The following is a 20,001-nucleotide window of genomic DNA, read 5'->3' on the forward strand; positions in this document are numbered from 1 at the left end:
GAGTTGCAGAACCTAAGGCAGACACACTCATCTTCTTGGGAGATTTCAGTGTGAGAGTTGGACAGGACTTTCAACTCTGGAGAGGCACAATAGGCAAATAAGGGGTGGGAAATGTAAACCCCAATGGTATTCTCCTGCTCAGCAAATGTGTAGCACATAACCTGCTCATCACAAATACCATCTTCAGGCAGAGTAACAAATTTAAGACCACGTGGAAACATCCTATGTCCAAACACTTGCACCTCCTTGACTGTTAGAGTCAGAGCCTAAGACTATACCAACACCCATATAACATGAGCTATAAGAGGTACTGTTGGCTGTTAGACAGACCATTGATTAGTAAGATCAGTCATATACTTGCAGCTTGCTCCACCACACCGCAAACACCCAAAGACTAAGCGAAAGCGGTACAATGTCAAAGCACTTCAAGACCAAGCCAGCTGCAAGATATTCCAGCAACATCTGTTTGAGACAGTTTCTAACCTGCTTGACAACATCATTGACATTCAGGAGCACTGGGATCAACTTAAAAACACCATTCTCAATGCATGTGCTGAAACCATAGGATATTCCACTCAATGGCACCAAGACTGGTTTGACAAAAACAATGAGGAAATCCTAGCATTAATTCAACAGAAAAGAACCACATTTTGTAATTGGCGAAATGATTCCTCTAACAAATGAAAACAAGGCCTATCACCTGCTTAAAGCCAAAAGTCCAAAGGAGGCTACATAACATCAAAAATAAGTGGTGGCAAGAGAAGGCCTCCTAGGTCCAGGGTTTTGTAGACCAGGATGACATGAGAAGCTTCTTTCAAGCAACAAAAACTATATTTGGGCCAAGCTCCAAAGGCCCAACACTCTTACGTTCTCAAGATGGCTCCACCCTCCTCAAGTACAATGCAGCCATTAAACAACGCTGGAGAGAGCACTTTGAGAGCCTACTACATCGCAAATCCACAGTCTCTGAAGACACCATCGAGTTTATTCCACAATGCTCAGCAATGAAACACCTTGCTGATCCCCCATCTTATGAGGACCATCACCCAGTCAAAAAAAATCACAAGGCAACAGGCCCAGATGGCTTCCCCACAGAGGTTTTTAAAGCTGGTGGCAAAGTTTGTGCTGGAGCATTGTTCCAACTCCTCGACAAAATCTGGACCTGCGAAGAAATTCCACCTGATTTAAGAATACCAACATTGTTAAAATAGTAAAGAAAGGGGACAAATATTTGTGCAGGAACTACAGAGGCTAGCTCTGCTCTCCATCTCAGGGAAGCTTCTTGCCCGGATCCTACTAAACCACCTCATCCCTCTTGCCAAGGAACTCCTTTCCGAACCACAGTATGGCTTCAGGCCTTCATGTCAGTTGTGCATCAGGATCTTCATGGCGTGGCAGATCCAGAAGTGCAGAGAGCAACACCAGGAACTGTTCATGGCATTTATTGATCTAATGAAGGCCTTTGACTCTATCAATCATGATGCCCTATGGAAGGTGCTGTGTAGGTTTGGCTGTCCACAGAAATTAATTTCCATCATCCAGACTGCATGATGGGATGACTTCCACCATTTTGTGCAACAGCTCAGAGACCAAACCATTCACTATTTACATCGGTGTCAAGCAGGGCTGTGTCATTGCTCAACACTTTTCTCCATTTACCTTGCTGTGATCCTGATTCTCATTCGCGACTGCCTTCCTGATGGAGTCAGGATTGAGTATCATATGGATGGCCAACTCCTCAATCTTCAGTGTGTCCAAACAAAATCTAAAATGATGAGAATTGGCATCACTGACCTTCAATATTCAGATGACGGTGTCATTCTTGCATACACGGAGCCTGACCTGCAAAACACCCTATATCTTTTTGCAGATGCCTATCACGGCCTGGGTCTCTCCAACATTGGGAAAACCAAGGTACTCTACCAGCCTTCACCTGCACAAACTAGTCTTTGTACTCCATAAATCACCATCAGTGGAGAACCCCTGGAAAATGTGGACAATTTTCTGTACCTTGGCGGCCACCTCTCCCAAACAGCCAGCATTGACACAAATTTAATACAGGATACCAGCACATCCTTTGGAAGACTACTCAAACAAGCCTTCAGTGTTTGGTACCAAGATTTTTGTTTACAAGGTAGTTGTCATCCCCACCCTTTGTCGGTGTGAGACCTGGGTAGCCTACAGATGTCATCTCAAGTGGGTGGAGTGGTTCCAACAGCGCTGCCCCAGGAGGATTCTCCGGATCAGCTGGGAAGACTGATGCACTAATATCAGCATTCTCTCTGCAGCCAACATCAGCAGTATAGAAGCACAGGTCATGAAACACCAACTCTGCTGGGCTGACCACTGTGTACGTATACCTGACATACCTCCCGAAGCAAGTACCTTTCTCTCTGTTAAGTCAGGGAAGAACGGCTCGCAGAGGGCAGCAGAAGCATTTCAAAGACACACTGAAAGTACATCTTAATGGAGGCATCAACCCAACCCAGATGTGCTCATGAGACAGAAGTGACAAAAGAGGAAAGAGGGCAGAACACTCCACCCAACAACTGTCTCCTCCAAGATTACACCTGTCATTTCTGTGGGAAAATCTACAGGGCAAGAATTGGGCTCCTCAGCCACTTAAAAACTTACCAATGACCTCCCCCACTTGGCAGACATCACCCTCGCATTGAGGGATAGCCAAAGAGATATACTTCAAAGTACCTCTTTGGGGCTCGGGTACACCTGCAGTTTGTGCAAAAATTGTGCTTTGTGTTTGAATTCTTCCTCTTTTCTTTAACCACTTTATTCCAACCATCTCAGGGACTGTATCTTGCCCCTTCATTTATCTGTATCTTTTTAACTGAAACAATTTCTTCATTTAGTATTTGCCTCCCTTGCAACTCCTACAAGAAATAAATTAAGATTCATAGTGGTGTTTTCTTTTGAAATTCTTTCTTTGTTTGCTGGGCTGTGTAAATATTAACTGATGCTGTGCACTGTTTTAGGCTTTGAAGCCATGTGAAAGAGAAGGGTCGGAGTGTTATGCATTTGGTTGTTGCGGTAATGGAACCTTGTTGCTATGGCAACTGAGTTAGATTATTAGGGAATAGCCCAGCCAAAACTGACTGGTTTTGGTTAGTTCAGTGTGTGGCAATAAATGGCTGCTTTAAAGGTTTACAGCTCTGTCTCAAGTGATTTCTTCCTGAAACTGCTGCCTACAAGGATACAACACTGAGCTTGGTTCATGCTCGGGTTTATTCAATCTGCTTCCAATTTTTGATAAATCAGATGTGGTCATCAGATTAAAACTGGCTTCTTCTGACTTTATGGCTTGACCTTAATTTGTTTGCACAGTTATCTAATCACTGATTCTTTCTGCTCAGATGATAGTCCACATTAGGATGTTGAAACAACCTACTTGTATCAACTCAAAACTTTCCCTAACCTTCTTATAAAACTATAGAGGTACATTGGCTTATAAAATTTAAGGATAACTCTGTAGTTCTAAATAACATACTTGTTGTTTTGTGTCCTTTTAAAGGATACCTTTTTATCTTCAGTCCCTTGTTAAAAGTACAGTGTAACCTCTTTAAGCCTCATTTGACTAATCCTGAAACCTGAATTCTCACCAAAATCTGAAGCAGTCTTGCCTCAAAAATTTGAGTGCTGGAAAAAAGGACTTATATTAAAACGTTCTACCACCATGAATTTGCTATTATACATAACCCCCAGATCCTTTATTGAGGTACTTTTTCCAAAGCAGTCATTTCCCATTTTATATTTGTGCAGCTGATTTTTCTTTCTGAAGTGTAGTACTTTGCATTTAATTGAATTTCATCGTATTTACTTCAGACCACTTCTCCCATTTGTCACAATCATTTTGAATTTTAATCCTGTCCTCCCAAGTGCTTGTAACCGTGCCCAGCTTGGTAGCATCTGCAAACTTTATAAGTACACTCTACACCACTATCCAAATCATTTATGAAGATAGTGACTAGAACCAGATCCAAAAGAGATCCCAGCAGGACTCCTTCCAGCTTGACACTGTACTATTGATAATCACTCTTTGAATAGGCATTCCCAACTATTTGTGCCCCAGCATACAGTAGGTTTACCTAGGCTATATATTTCCTCTAGTTTGCTCATAAGACAGTCATGTGAGACGGTAACAAAAGCCTTACTAAAGTCAAGATAGTCACATCTACTGCTACCCTATCCACAAGGCTTGTTCTCCTGTCAAAGAAGCATGTTAGATTCATTTGACGTGATCTGTTGTTGACAAATCCATGCTGACCATTACTTATGACCTTTTTAGCTTCTAGGTGCTTACAAATAGTTTGATTATTTGCTCCATTATCTTTCTGGATACTGAAGTTAAGCTGAATGGTCTATAATTCCCTGGGTCGTTCCTATTGCCTTTTTTGTAGATAGGTACTTGTGATGGGTTCCCCCTGGAGTACCACTTGGAGCTGGGGTACCACTGAGCCTGCCTGGGCTCCCTTCACACTGTATTGCTGAGGTAAGCCAGCCACGCTCTCCCTCAGGCTTCAGACTGCACTTTATCAGTACACATAGAGGTAGGGACATACTCAGCTGCAGCTTTACACATACATGCTGAGATCAGCTCTGAACGGGAAGACTCAGCTAAGGAATTGCCCAGTACTCAAGTGCACATACCCTGTGTAGAGGGTAGACCATCTTGCACTGCTCAGAGAATTGTACAGCATAAGATCATGAAATTCACCCTCTCTCTCAATGTGGAGAGAGATATGCAACAGCTTTTTGCTTCCCAGTTATGAATTCCACTGTTTTAGACAAAACAAAAACAAGTTTATTAACTACAAAAGATAGATTTTAAGTGATTATAAGGGAAAGCAGACAGATCAAAGCAGATTACCCAGCAAATAAAACAAAAATGCAATCTAAGCTTAAAATACTAAAGAAACTGGTTACAGGTAGTAGTTTCTCACCCTAAATGTTGTTTTAGACAGATTGCAGAGATTCTTGAAGGCCAGCTGCACTTGCCTGCTGCTTAAATATTTCATTCAGAGGCTAGACAACCTTCCAGCCTGGGCTCAGTCCTTCTCCCCTTGTTCAGTCTGTTTCTTAAATGTTTACAGCAGTCATCTTGGGCAGGGATGCAGTGAAGAACAAACCACAGATTCTGTCCCTCCCCTGCCTTAAATAGATTTTCCATATGGCAGGTATTCTTTGTCTTCCACTGTGATTCCCACCCCCAGCCAGTGGAAAAATACAAATATTATGGTGTCCAGTATCAGGTGACTTGATCACATGACCCGGAAGCCATAACTCAGTCTGTTTGCAGTGCCCCAGGAAGCACTTCCTGGAAAAAGATTACTATTTTCTAAGACCTGTTGTTCGTCCTAATGGCCCTTTCCAGCCAGCAATCTAGATTGATTGCATTCTGTCTAGTGAGTGTTCCCCAGGTGTAAACACGTTTTTAATAGATGCATAGGCGATGTCCTAACTTCAGGTACAAAAATGATACATGCATACAAATATGATAATCATATGCAGTAAATCATAACCTTCCCAGTGATATCTCACATGCCTTATCTTGCATGAAATAAATCATAATTATGCCCTACTCATATCATAATATTACTATGAAGAATATGGGGTGTAATGCCACAGTATTAATTTGCCCTTTTCTAGTCTTCTGGGCTATCTCCCATCCTCCATAAGTTCTCAAAGGTTCTCGCTAATGGCTTGGATCCTGTCAGCTGGTTCCTTAAGAATTCTAGGATGTATTTTGTCAGGCTCTGCTGACTTGAAGATATTTAACTTGTCTAAGTAATTCTTAACTTGTTCGTTTTCCTATTTTAGCCTCAAACCCTACCCCACTCAAACTGACATTCACCTTGTTTGTAATCTGATCACTGCTAACTTTTTTTGGGGGGGGCGTGAAAACTGAAACAAAAATGGCATTTAATGTTTCAGCCATTGCTGCATTTTCTGTTGTTGCCTTTTCTTCCTCATTGAGTAATTGCTTGCTTCTCAATGTATTTTGTAAAATGTCTTCTGGTTATCTTTTATGTCCGTAGCTAGTTTAATCTAATTTTGTGCCTTGGCCTTTCTGATTTTGTTTCTACATGCTTGTTTTTTATTATCATCCTTTGTAATTTGACCTAATTTCCACTTTTTGTGTGACTCTTCTTAAGTTTCAGGTCTCTGAAGATCTCCTCGTTAAGCCAGCATGGTCTCTTTCCAGACTTCCTATCTTCCCTATGCATTGGTATAGCTTGCTCTTCTGCCCTTAATAAAGTCTCTTAAAAACTGCCAACTTTCTTGAACATTTTTTTCCCTTATACTTATTTCCCATGGGATCTTACCTACCAATTCTCACAGTTGGCTAAAGTCTGCCTTCTTGAAGTCCATTGCCTTCATTTTGCAGTCTTTCCGCCTACCATTCCTTTGAATCATGAACTTTATCTGATTATGATCACTTTCATCCAAGATGCCCTCCACCTTCAAATTCTCAAGCAGTACTTCCATATTAGAATCAAATCTAGGCCTCTCCTCTAGTCACTTTCCTATCTTCTGTAATATTTTCTCCAGTGCATTCCAAGAACAACTTGTTGGATAATCTGTGCCCTGCTGTATTTTCCCAATAGATATCTGGGTAGTTGAAGTTGCCCACTGCCACCAAATCCTGTACTTTGGATGATAAGTTTAAAAAAAACAAAACCAAAAACAAACACCACAAAACCTCTCACACCTCTTCTTCCAGGTTAGGTGGTCTTTAGTAACTCCTACCATGACATCACCCATGTTTTATGGCTCTTTTAATTTACTGAGAGACATTCAATAGTTCAGCCTCTCACTTCTATCTCTACCTCAGTGCAAGGGTGTATATCTTTGGTATACAAGGCAACATCATCTCCCCAACATCACCTCTCCTTCCTGAGCAAGCTGTACCCTTCTATGCCAGTATTCCAGTCATGTGAATTATCCCACCAAGTCTGTGATGCTAATTGTAATTCACCAATGTTTCTAGTTCTTCCTGTTTGTTCCCCATACTTCTTGCATTAGTATATAGACATCTAAGATTTCTATGGACCTGCATAGGAAGAGCAAAAGTAACTCCTGTTAATATCACTCTACCGATGCCTTGTAAAAATGCAAAGGTGGCAAAAAATGTGTTTTAGTGTGTGTTCTTGATGCTCAGTGCACAAATTTAATTCCTTTTAGTGGTAACAGTAGTTGGTAATACCAACAAATGTGAGGTGCTAAGGTCATTCAGCCATAATGGAATTGTCCTTTGACATTCCTTTGTTAGGCTTAATGTGTTTTTTTGACTGACTTAGGTTCATATCTAATCTCTGATCATTGTTAATTTTTTTCAGATGTTAAATAGGATTAATCTTTCAAAGAACATACTAGTTTAATATGTACTGCAATGGTTCAGGGATTTCTTTAAAAGACAATGCAACTCAAGCTATCAAAATATCAGACCTGTGGAATAAAAACTGAAGTTAACAAATACTTTCAGTTTCAAAATGGAAGGTATTAGCATGTTGTGAAGAGACTTCGTTAGCAAAACATTGAGATATTAATTTGTATGTTATGGGAGATCAGCCTTTTAGCTGAACTTTGAAAGCCTAACTATCAGGTGTTTTAAGACATAAGGCTAACCTACCTTGAGAGCTCTCCCATTTGGTAGCTGTCTCTTTAGGGATTACAGCCATTTGTTTGCAAGACTCTTGGGTTCTGTTTCCAGCTCTACTGCTGACTTACTGTGTGACTTTGGCGAGGTCATCTAAAGTCAAATCTTGATTTTGCTTATATGAAGCAGCTGGGGAGTGAAGTGCCACTGGTAAAGTGGAAGCCTTGGAAAGATTATGGCTGCTGAATATGACAGAAGGGCTCTGAAAACAATGCTGCTTGAAGAATGAGAAGCATGTTCTTACCCATTGCTGGCTGCCAACAGGTCTGGATGACTGGCTATCTCCCCTGGGAGCTGTGCAGTGCCTCTAGTAGGTACAGTAGCAATGCCCCAGTGACACTGAGAGGTGTGCCACATCCATGCCTTTTTTTTGTTCTGCTCAGGTGTGTGCTGAGAAGTAGAGGGAGAGCAGAGGCTTCTTACACACTTCCTTTTTCTCTCTAGCCCTCATGCAAAATAAGGCAGGATTTCCTCTTTAATATGTGTTCTTTTGTAAAATGTGGGTAATTCATACCTCCCTCACAAATAGGTTGTGAGAGTTAATTTGTTTGCATACTGCTTTGAGATCATTGGATAAAGGCCCTGTAAATGCAGCATAGTGTTAATTATTTGTTTTTATGTCCTAAGATTGCATTACCACAGAAAACCCAGTCTAGCAAAGAGAACCTCATCATAAACCAATCTAGAAAGTTGCCATACATTAAAGAGACAGGGAGATGTTCAGATTCAGAATCACAGGACTCAGACTCAGGCCATTTCGTGACCTATGATAGTTCAGTAAAACAAAATAAAAGAATAGTGCTCAAAGTGGAATAGGAGTTGGAATGGAAGAATTCCAGTAAATATTTTCCTCCACCATCTGAAAGGTACCATTTATCCTATTGCCTGTGATATTGGAAGAGTTTATCAAGGCTGACTGAGAACTGCAAAGTAAAAGTTGAAACTTGAGAAAATAATATATACAACAATCTGAATTGTGTCACTTTACCTCCTAAGATCTACAGAGCAGTTACTTTTTTGGGTCCGGAGATGCAGTCATTTTGTTAGTGATTTCTTACTTGGAGAGCTGGCAGGCTGAAAACTGAACCTGCTGAAGGAGAACATTAGACTTCAAGTGACAATTTTAAGACCATCTGTTTTATCTAAATTGTTGGAAGTTGTGAGGGAATATGAGCAATACTGGTCTTAAAATGTACCAACAAATGCTTGAAGAAATGCATATTTCATATGGGAACACTAAAATCTATTCTGGCATTAATATTCCAAAGGGATTTTCTGACGTCAATGGATCTTTTGGATCCAAGACTTTAAGAACTTATTTTTGCAGCTTTGTTTATGTTAAACTAAGTAGTTAAAGCTCCTCTTTATAAGCAGTGCTTTTAATACACACAAAAATGTTTCAAAATATATTGCATTAAATTTTCTAAAAACTGAAGGAAGAAGAGTTGGACTGGGAGGTGTTTTGCTCCTGATATTCCCCTTCAGTCAGCTCTTCACAGTATGGTCTCTTCTAAATTCACAAGAAGGCTGCAAAGAGACCCAAAGACAAGTAATTCAAAGGCTATATTCTATATTTTGAGGGTTCCCATGGGAAGCACTACCACACAGTCAATGACCCTCACTGTGAGGGCTCAACCTGTGAGGTTCATGGTATAAGGTCCCTCAATCATTGAAATGAGTTCTTCATTAAAACAAATGGAACAATTTCTGCAACCTGCTTGAGATGTGTATGTTTTGATTCTCCCTTACTTTTTTTTAAAAAGCTGCTCATGGAATGTCCGAGGAATAATGCAGTCTCATGTGATCTGTATGTGCTAAAAGCAAACCTTCTGTCCCTCTGTACCATCTCCAACATCAGCAAATCTAGCCAATAAGACACTGATACAGACTGCTCCCGAGGTTTGTATACAATGAAAAGCACAACCAGAGCAAAATTCTACCACTTCAGTTTGGCAAAAGCCCTGGAGATTCTTTGTAGTACAGATAGCAGTGTTCTGCTTAAGCAGAATATACCTTTTTGCTCTGTATTTGACATTTTAATCAGAGAAAGAACCTTTTTGCTTTCTTCATCCCTGGTTATGTAATAAGCAGTGGAAAAAAGAAATGTACATCCAAGTTAGAAGGTATTCTATCTGGGAGTTGTATAGTAAACACTTCCACCCACATATGACTTCGATGGAAAATGCAGAAGTTAGAAGCAATTGCCATCTGAGGTGATACAATGATCACTTCAGCTAAGAATGCAATTAAGGTTTCTCATAGCATTTATTTTATGCATAGCAACCATGGAATGGTCACATCTTTATATGATTTGAGAATACTACGTATGTTTTTTTCTTTCTTTAGCTATACTTGAGGTATGGAAAATGTGGTCTCTGGTGGGTGGACTGTGTTTCTCAAGATGAGGGTTATGGTTAGCTGTTGGATGAAGGCAACAAAGGTTAACATTGCCCAGAAAAACACAGATCTCATGGATGCAGCTGAGGAGGATGAGTCAAAGGTAGCAGGGCCTTTGGACCATGTTCTGACAGCCCCTGAAGCAGTTGCTGCCTTTATAAAGTGTTTACTCTGGCAGGAGAGTTAGGAGACTGACTACCTGTGCATCTTGCTCCTCCGAAAGTGATGCATGTAAGCAGTGGGAAAATTTAAAGAGTCCTAAAGAACAGGCTGCTATAACAGAGTTCTTCGCAGTATTGTAGCTGATCACTGTGACTATCTATGATTCTGTATTTGGTGTGCTTTGTGCAAGCTAGCATTCTCTAGTACCTTGATTTGTTCGTGTTTGCCTACTTCAAAATAAACCTACATTCTTTTTATAAAATACAGTAAGTGATAGTCTCTTTCTTCTGTTTCCCTGGCTGCTTATTCATCCTCCATGCTATTTGCCTGAATGGGAGTGATATGTCTTTCAATAACCAGTTACAGTTTGACCTCTAAGGTCCAATAAAGTGAGAGGGAAGGAAAAAGGTGAAAAATTATAGGGGCCTGTATAGAAGACTGACTTTCACCAGCATATTTTTAGAGTGTATGATATTGTTCCAACTTTGTACTGTAGCTGTATGAATGGAGGTCAAGTAATCAAATCTTAAGCTGATAAGCTTGCAATTAATTCTGTTCCTTTACAGTGAGGACAAGCATGATTATAATGTACCGGTATTAATTATTTCACTAACGTTTTCATTCATCTCATATAGATTACCTTTGTGAATCAAGATTATATGCATCCCCAGATTAAACCTGGGGAGACCCCCTGAAATGCACGAATAAAGCATATTTTTTTCAACAAAATGTTTGGCACTTATCTATATTCATCGGATTATCCCTTTAAGTGAGACAGCACAGGACCAGATGCCATGTGGAGCTGTTATATAACCAGTTAGTGGATACCTTTTCTCCCTGCCTCTAGATCAAAAGGGAGTAGAAATACCTACTACCTATGGTGTGCTGCTCAATCACCAGCCAATGATTGGGAACTCCTGTAATCTGTATTAAAGAGAAACTGAGATGACTGATTTTAATAGCATGGATCAATATGGATATTTAAAAATAAATGAACCTCAATTTTGAAAGTGAAATAGCTGATACTGTTGTAGTACTCCCAGCCTCGAGAAACATTTCTGTGTGTATCCTAATAAGCATTGCAATTTTACTGAAACATTGTTGCCCAAAGTAACCAATTCTATTCTGCATCACAGAATAAAGCAAGAAGGTGTAGCAAAGGATAGGAAAGGTCCCAAATTTCATGGGTGCGTGATGAATCTGTCCTTTTATGGGTACCAAGGGAACTCTTCAGAACTTGTTTCTGAGCATGTGCAGTGACAAACTGGAGAACAGGGAGTTAGCTCAGAGAGCTCTTCCTGTTTGCTTAGGTTTTAGGGGTGAGGGTGTTGCTTGTGTTCATTTTAAATAAATGTTGACAAGCTTAAATTCAAGCTCCCTTTTCTACAGTTGCATTGCTTCTGTTTCTTTTCTCGGTAACCTGTCCTCACTGACAGATAAATGTCCCAGGCATTGCGGCTGCATCATACTGATTACTTCCCCAGAAGTGTATAGAAGCCTCACTGCATGTAGCTCACAAGACCAAAGAGCCCTGGTTTCAGGTGGCTGTTGGGACAGGGGAGTGGTGGAGCCAATTAGTTGTTGCTCTACATCAGGGGTTCTCAATCTGGGGATCAGGACCCCTGAGGGGGTTGCGAGGTTATTTCATGGGGGGGGGGGTCGTGCTGTCGGCCTCCATCCCAACTCCCCCTCTGCCTCCAGCATTTATGGTGTTAAATATTTAAACAAGTGTTTTTAATTTAAAAGGGGGATTGCACTCAGAGGCTTGCTATGTGAAAGGGGTCACAGTACAATAGTTTGAGAACCACTGCTTTACAAGGTATGTACCCCACAACTGTTAGTGGATTCCTGAGCGGTAATATGCTCGGTAATTTAGGGCTGGCAGTGTGGCCTCGTGGATATAGAAGATCTAGGTTCAATTTCTGGCTTTGACATTACTTTGCTGAATGACCTTGAATAAGTTACTTCTGTTTCAGTTTTGGCATCTGTAATAGCCTTTATCAGATGAGAACAAATACATGTCCGGGATGGTCTAGGTGTCCTTGGTCCTAATGACCTTTTGAAATCCCTTCCAGCCTTACATTTCTGTGATTTAGAGCTGGTTAAATTCTTTTTTGATGGAACTTGTTTTGCAGGAATGGGTCAATTTCAACTAACTTTTTTAGATTTGTTTTTAGTAATTTTCCCATCTAAATCAAAATGACTGTTTTGACTCTCTCTGTTTTGATGTATTTTGTATTACAATTTTAATCTAGTATTAATATATGTATTAGGTTTAATATATATTTTACTTTATTTTGACATTGTCATGTAACGTTCTGTCAAAAATGTTCCAATGAAGTCATTTTTAGTGTTTCAGAATTGTGTGTGTGTGTGGGGGGTGTTTTTTGTTTTGACATTTTGCTTTCCACATAATTTTTTTGACTCTTCATCCCAGTCCAGGCCAAAAACAAATTTTGAATTGTTGGACCCTCCAATGGGAGGGAAATTGCGTTTTCCGAGTACCTCTATTAATGGTCCTCTGCCCAGCATTAACTTCTCCGTTTTTGTAGGTGTGCAGGCATAGATGTTTGGGAGATGCCCAATGGCAACAAGGATTCCTTGGGTGGTGTGTTTCTTTCTCTCTCTCTCTCTCTCATCTACGCCAGAGACTCTGTACATCACCAGGGCTTAGGATGTGCAAGGGTGGTTCCAGGGGATTTAAAGTTTCACCACCTGCATGAGTCCTAAATCACCTCCTTTGACGTTAGTATTAATAGGAAAGACCATGTGGTGAATCTCATGGGACTTCCTACATACTTCCTCACCTTTTGGGGGCATATCCCTAGAAGGGAGTGATGTGAGCCATAGTTTGTGACAAAGGAAATGCTGTCCCTCAGATGAAATGATGACTGTCTGAATTTGTTTTTTGTCTCCATGAGTTTCATTATAAAATATATATTATTCTCTTACAAACGGCTTTCACCATGGCAGTGGTGATATTCTCTTAGTGAAGATGTTGAGTGGTGGAAAGCTTTGTTCATCCAAACTCTACTCTAGAGTTACTCTTCTAGCTAAAAATTAGGGGATGAAGACTCCAACTGCTTTATCAAGATCACATTCCCTTGCATTATACTGACAGTTTTAGAGCAAGAAGGCCAGAATGCTTAAACTCTTTTTGGGGGGATTGACAGGGTCTAAACCTTTCGTTGTTTAAGCAGTGTTAGGATGGGCTTAGATTCAAGCCTGTGGGCAGAAGCTATGTGAAAAGCATCTATGTATCGTAAGTGGCACTTATTACAGCGCACACAATGCCCCGCACAGCTGAAATACGCCAGGGTCTGACTATTGTTCAAAAACTCACTTACTAATTATCACCCTCTCAAATCTCTACGTGTGGATGATGGTGGCTGAGTTCTCCAGGATAATCTAAATAGAAGTATCTTTGTCTTCAGATCCGTTTTCAGGCCTACACCAAGCATTAAGCTACCTGTTGTTGTCAGCGGGCGAACTGTCCTTACTTGATAGTGTCCTTACTCAATCAGCTGCTTATGACAGTTGATTAGAGGATATTAATGATCCAACCAAGTGGATGGACTGATTTCTTTTTTAGGATTCATCCATTATTTTGGAGGTCTAATTTTCAATGGCTGTTGAGGACCTATGCCTGCACCCAAGAATATTCCTGTTCAGAATTAAGGATCACCTTTTTTGGCACTTTTCAATATGCACATGAAATAATTGGAGAATTGGTAATGGCATGGTTTGAACTATCCCTTTACACTTGTGATGAGGACTCTGAGCATGGTGACTGTATTGTCTTGTTGCGTGCCTCAAATTGTGGTATTAATGCATGAGAAGGAACTTGTGTGATGGGGAAAAGCCTAGAAGATCTTGCCTGTTTATAGGGTCTGTTTGTGGGTAATTTCTCAGGCAGTTGGACAGCATTCGCAACTTTGGAGGATACTTTTTGACCATGAGGTGAATGTGGAAGAGCAAATTTCAGTATGGACCAAAAGTATGTTTCAATATCCGCACATTTCAGATATGTAACATTCCCTTCAGGATGCTGACTGGGCAAGGAAGAACCACGAATCTGCAACCTGGGGTTAGCACCAACTCTGTCTCATTTAGTACTACCTTTTAAAAACTACTCCTAGATGGCAGCAATTGTGGAACAAAGCAGCATGAGTGATCAAGAACCTTTGCTTCTAAGTGAGTGGATGTTAGCTCTCTCTAGATTGCACTTGTTTATGGTTATGCAGTAAGTGGATGTCTTACTCTCACTATTGGTATATAAAATCTTAAATAATACAGGCTCAGTCTACTCTTCAGTTGTCATAGATGAGTGCTAGGCTGTGTGCATTCTGATTATTTCAGTATATGTATAGTTCTCGCCAACATTAAAATAAGTAATCATTGCACTTCTATGTGTGGTGGATGAGTTTTACATCTGTCAAGTTGACTGTATGGCAGAGAATTAGGCTCAGCTAACAGCTGGCTGAGAGGGAGCTTGTAATGAATCTAGTGCTAGCACCAGCCTGTGTGACACAGACTAATTTGGGGTTCTCTTAAAAACCTTGGAATCATTGGCCATAAAAACATAAGAACGGCCATACTGGGTCAGACCCAAGATCCATCTAGCCTACTATCCTGTCTCCTGACAGTGACCAATGCCAGGTGCCCCAGAAGGAATGAACAGAACAGGTAATCAAGTGATCCATCCCATTGCCTGTTCCCAGCTTCTGGCAAACAGAGGCTAGGGACACCATCCCTGCTAATAGGCATTGATGGACCTATCCTCCATGAATATATCTAGTTTTTTTTGAACTAGGGTTTTCATGGTCCACAAAGGCCATCTCTTATCTTTAGGAAAAATCTGCAACCAGCTTTTACAGCTAGCACCTAGTTTATATTGATTTATATTTTCAAGCCCGTCCTTGCAAGAAGAAGACGACTAAACATGTCTTGGTTTTATTGTTTTTAATGAGTGTCCTCTATATTCTTGGTCCCAAAAATAGATGTGTGGTTGAGGGCTTTGTGGAGCCCAAAGGCAGTGTTAGGAAGTTGACCCCTTAGAATTCACAGGATAATAGGGAGGAGGAGGAGGAGATGATGATGATGATGATAAAAGCAACACTAATTGGTTTTGTAAACACCCATATAGAATTTAAGATCTTTTGAGTCTTACCAACAAATTTAATGAATTATTTATATCTGGTTTGGATGCTGCTGCATGATAGAATAAGAGAGGAGTATATCAAGACAGAGTTGATGCTTCTAAAGTATACAGCTACTTCTAGACTAATTTCTTGAGGTACATTAAGATTTTATAAAGTAAACTACTGAATATATGTTGGAGAAAGTGAAAACTGGTCACTGAAGCCTTGATCCTGCACAGACTTGCATTCGGACATAATTGTATGCATGTGAATAGTCTCAACTTCAAATGGATTACTGATGGCTGTGAAGCTGAGCATATGCATAAGAGTTTCTTGGACCAGTATGTGGAAATAGAAACCTAAATCCTATCATGATACTTGGAAATGCTGTTCAATGAATTAAATTCTGCCTGAATTAAACTACTTGTTTAGGTGAACTTATTTGATGTACCATATGAAAATTTTTTCTCCACGGTAGGTTACTTGTACAGTATCATGTTTGCAAATTTATTCTGAAATTTCACATTGATTCTACACGTGGTTCAAATGTAAAATTGCCCTTTTTTGTGCTTAAAAATGAAGTCTAGATTCTGGTTTATTCCATTATTGGGTTTCTTGTGCCTTCCTGTAAACATCTGGTACTGGCCACTGTAGGGGAAGTGAATACTGAATTACATACAACTCTTCTGTGATCCATTACAGCAACTACAGTTTTCTTTCAAAAACCTCTGATGCAGAAAAGAGCGCACACCTCTCCTCACTCAAACTTTTGATTTTGCTGGTTTTTGGAAGGTTCTGTTGGTTGAGGGGCTTCAGAGTTGAAAAAAGATATTGTGATCCATTCAGCATTAGGAGCCCGAAGAGTAGTGAAAGTACAACATGATCTGAACTCCTGAGAAAAGTCTACCACAGGGTGACAGAAATCTGTTTGTCAGGAAGCATAAATATTGGGTAGTCCATGTACTAACTACAGTAAATTTTATCTAGTATATTTTTTAAGTGAGCCTCCTTTGAAGTGTAAAACATTAAGAACAACTTTTTTGGAAAACTATTAAATTTAAGGGACAAATTCTACACTGATGTACATCCTAGGAGAATAGGATTCTACTGGGTTAAGTGAGCAACTAATTTGGGCCTAAATGCTTGCTTCATTGGTATGTTTTGTCAATCCTTCCATCTCTTAAGATCTGTATTCATATTTTGGGGATGCATGCAGGGGGCAATTCATCCTGTGTCAACTGAAAAGCGTTTTAGTTATTTATATTGCTGTGACAGTTGGTGAGCTTAGTAGGAGCACAGCTGATCAACTTGAAAGTATCAACAGTTGAACTTAGCCAAAACCCCCTCTGTGACAACAGATATTTGTGGAGCTTAAAACTTCTAAGGAACTTGCAGAGCAGTAGTTCCTTGTTCACAGTAAGAAATGTCAGGACACAAAATTCACACTAGGACTTGACCTGGAGGCAATTTAATTGGAATGCTGTGGATGAGAGAACCAACTGTACTAAGATATTTAATCTTTCCTGCTGGAACACAAATCACAGCTCTGTTTCCCTTCCCTCTGAAATTCTGAGTCAATACTGGAGAATAGGCAATCCTAAAGTCCCTCCCAGTTTTTTATTTTGTTTAAAACCACACAATGTCGTTAAAAGGGACATTTGCAACTGGTTTTGAAGGTCACTGCAGCATATGACCAAGAATTAATATGATTAACACAGGCACATTAGTAATTAGACCATACAGGAAACAGAGATTTGAGGCTGTTGGTTTTTAAGGCTGTAAACTCCTATATCTCAGTTAAATGATGGTTTTCACTTTACAGATTCTGGTTAATACTATATTCTTCCTGTAATTGTCTCCCAAATTATAAGATGCTGGGCACAACTGTTAGCAGCACCACCTGCTGAGCAGCTTGAGCCATAGTGTGGACTTCGCTATGGTAGGGGAAAAAATAAGCCCAGCAGTGAGTAGTTCTTGGCTTGAGATGCCTTCTAAAAACTATTAAAAGGAAGGAGAATGTACTGTTTTGCTTTTATAAGGCAAAACATATTTAGCCTGTCAGAGTCCAGGAAACTTGATTATGCACTTGTGAACAACTGAATGAAAAAAGGCTTAGTATAAAAAACAAGACTGCAGTCAAGATCACTGAAATGTAGGAAATGCAAAACTTAAAGGTCCTAGAGCAGCAATAATTCTACTGTGTTCCTCTTCCTATATTTATCATATATTTAATGACATAAACAATATCTAACTTAAGTACTCGTTTTGACAAGAAAATCAGGAGTATAACACAGGGTTACAACTCGGATGAGTTAATGTTGTTAGAACCTTTCTATCTTCATTTGCTGATTTTTTGCGAATTTTAAACAGTGCAGCCAACAGAGCTTGCCAGCTTTTTTTTTTTTTTGCTCGGGAGTTATTGGGCTAGTTGTGCCAGGTTCATGATGGAGCTTGTAAGCTCTTTGAACTAATTCGTTCCATAACCCACAGAGATTGAGGGATGGGGGAAGAGTTTGGCAGCTAGTTATATGTGGGGCTAAGGTTTTGTGGATGGCTTTGGTAGCTGTGGTGAGAGTTTAGATCAGGACCCTTGTCATAGAAGGAAAGGATTTGACAGCTGAAGGAGTCAGTAAGTATGGATGAATGTTTCTGGGCCACCCAAATGAAAGAAGCAGAACCTCTTGGCTTCTCTGATGTATGTAGGAACAGATGTACAGTTCAGCCCTACGTTTCCTGAGAGGCATGGAGGGGGTGGTGAGAAGTGCAGTAAGAATTCATCCTGTGGTATAGACATGAGTTCTCTGTGAAACATTAAGTTGCACTTCTATCAACTATTCTGCGTGTTACCATTTGTGCAGAGATGATTGATAAGATACTTCAATAAATGAAGTAATGGGTATTTCATTGATTCTTAAGCATTTAAGTGCACCACATTCTTAATTTTTCCCCATTTTATATTTTATGGTTCTCTAACAAGTTTTTAGAATCGTGCATATACTTGTGCTAGAACAATGGCTATAGAAATATTACATCATCTCTGCTGGTTTGTATGTATTTTGTAGTGGTTAATTTCATTACTTCAGTAATTACTTACAGTGACATTAATTTAACCAAAAAAAGGAAAAAAGTACTTGTGGCACCTTAGACTAACAAATTTATTTGAGCATAAGCTTTTGTGAGCTACACGAAATCTTAAGCCGAGATAAAATTGTTAGTCTCTAAGGTGCCCCAAGTCCTCCTTTTCTTTTTGTGGATACAGACTAACACGGCTGCTACTCTGAAACCTGTCATTAATTTAACCCTTAACTCTAGTAGTGTCCCTGACCCCATTAGAATTAACTTGCCAATTTGAAAGATTCCCATTGCAGAGTAAAGGTAATAGTGACTATTTCACTTAAAACCATTGTAACTGTGTGTAAAGTCTATTTTGGAAGGAGTTGATGATGATGTGAATTTTAGGTATTTAACTGAAGACAGTATCAGCTTTTTTTTAATAGCCACAAGTAATGAAAGTTCACTTTTTTTTTTTTTTTAAATCTGAAACTTCATTGGACTTAAGTGGCACTTCTGGATTTCCAGAACACTGAATTCAGCTGAAGCAGAAGAAAAGGATGATTAAATTACATGAAACAGAAGCATTTTTTTGATTAACATTAGATAAACCAGTATTTGCAGTGTAGCATCTCTTTGACATGTCATTAAACACTTCCGTTTTTTGTTACAGATTTCTACTGGTGCTGATTTGTTTAATTTTCAGTGTACTCTCTACTATAGAACATTATTCAGAATTTGCCACAGGGACCCTTTTCTGGATGGTAAGTATACTCCTTTTTTGTAAAATATAATTGTTTTGGTGACAAATCTGTTCTTTCTGTAAGTTGAAAAACAAGGGAAGGAAATAGAGATCTATTGGCAGTCTATTAGCAAGACAAGGGAATTTAAAATACTAGCTGCTGCATATGATGGAAAAGTAATATAGAATTTAAGGATGAAATAAAGTTACTTAGAAATTCTATAAATCTACAGAATCGGAGTATTCATAGTGTAGCAGTGTTCATTTTTTTATTTAAGTCCAGAAAAAAAATGATGATCATCTAGTCTGACTTGCATAACCAAAACACAAATTTTCACCTAGACATTCCTATTTTAAGCCCATAACTTTTGAGCTAAAAAAATATATCAAGGTATGCAGTGTTTAATGGGGTGTCCTACCTCCAGGAGAATGCAAATTGCTAAAAGGTTATGACCTTCAGAAATATTTGAGTCGCAGTAATAAGCTTTCTCTGGCACAGTGATTTAGCAGTGTCATAAATATAAAGGGAAGGGTAAACCCCTTTAAAATCCCTCCTGGCCAGAGGAAAAATCCTCTCACCTCTAAAGGGTTAAGAAGCTAAAGGTAATCTCGCTGGCACCTGACCAAAATGACCAATGAGGAGACAAGATACTTTCAAAAGCTGGGAGGAGGGAGAGAAACAAAGGGTCTGGGTCTGTCGGTATGCTGCTTTTGCCGGGGATAGACCAGGAATGGAGTCTTAAAACTTTTAGTAAGTAAGCTAGCTAGGTATGTGTTAGATTATGATTTCTTTAAATGGCTGAGAAAAGAACTGTGCTGAATAGAATGACTATTTC

At 39.6% G+C, this 20,001-nt stretch overlaps 1 protein-coding gene across 1 annotated transcript in view; it reads left to right on the forward strand.

Moving 5' to 3' along the window:
- The window catches only part of LOC140907760 (potassium voltage-gated channel subfamily KQT member 1-like), a 744,155-nt gene that overhangs the window by 26,459 nt on the left and 697,695 nt on the right, over positions 1-20,001 (forward strand). The window contains exon 2 of the mRNA XM_073334512.1: positions 19,097-19,187. Coding sequence (XP_073190613.1) covers positions 19,097-19,187 — 91 coding nt within the window. The remainder of the gene's footprint in view (positions 1-19,096; positions 19,188-20,001) is intronic.

Source organism: Lepidochelys kempii, chromosome 1 (genome assembly GCF_965140265.1).
Source record: "Lepidochelys kempii isolate rLepKem1 chromosome 1, rLepKem1.hap2, whole genome shotgun sequence".
Lineage (NCBI taxonomy): Eukaryota > Metazoa > Chordata > Testudines > Cheloniidae > Lepidochelys > Lepidochelys kempii.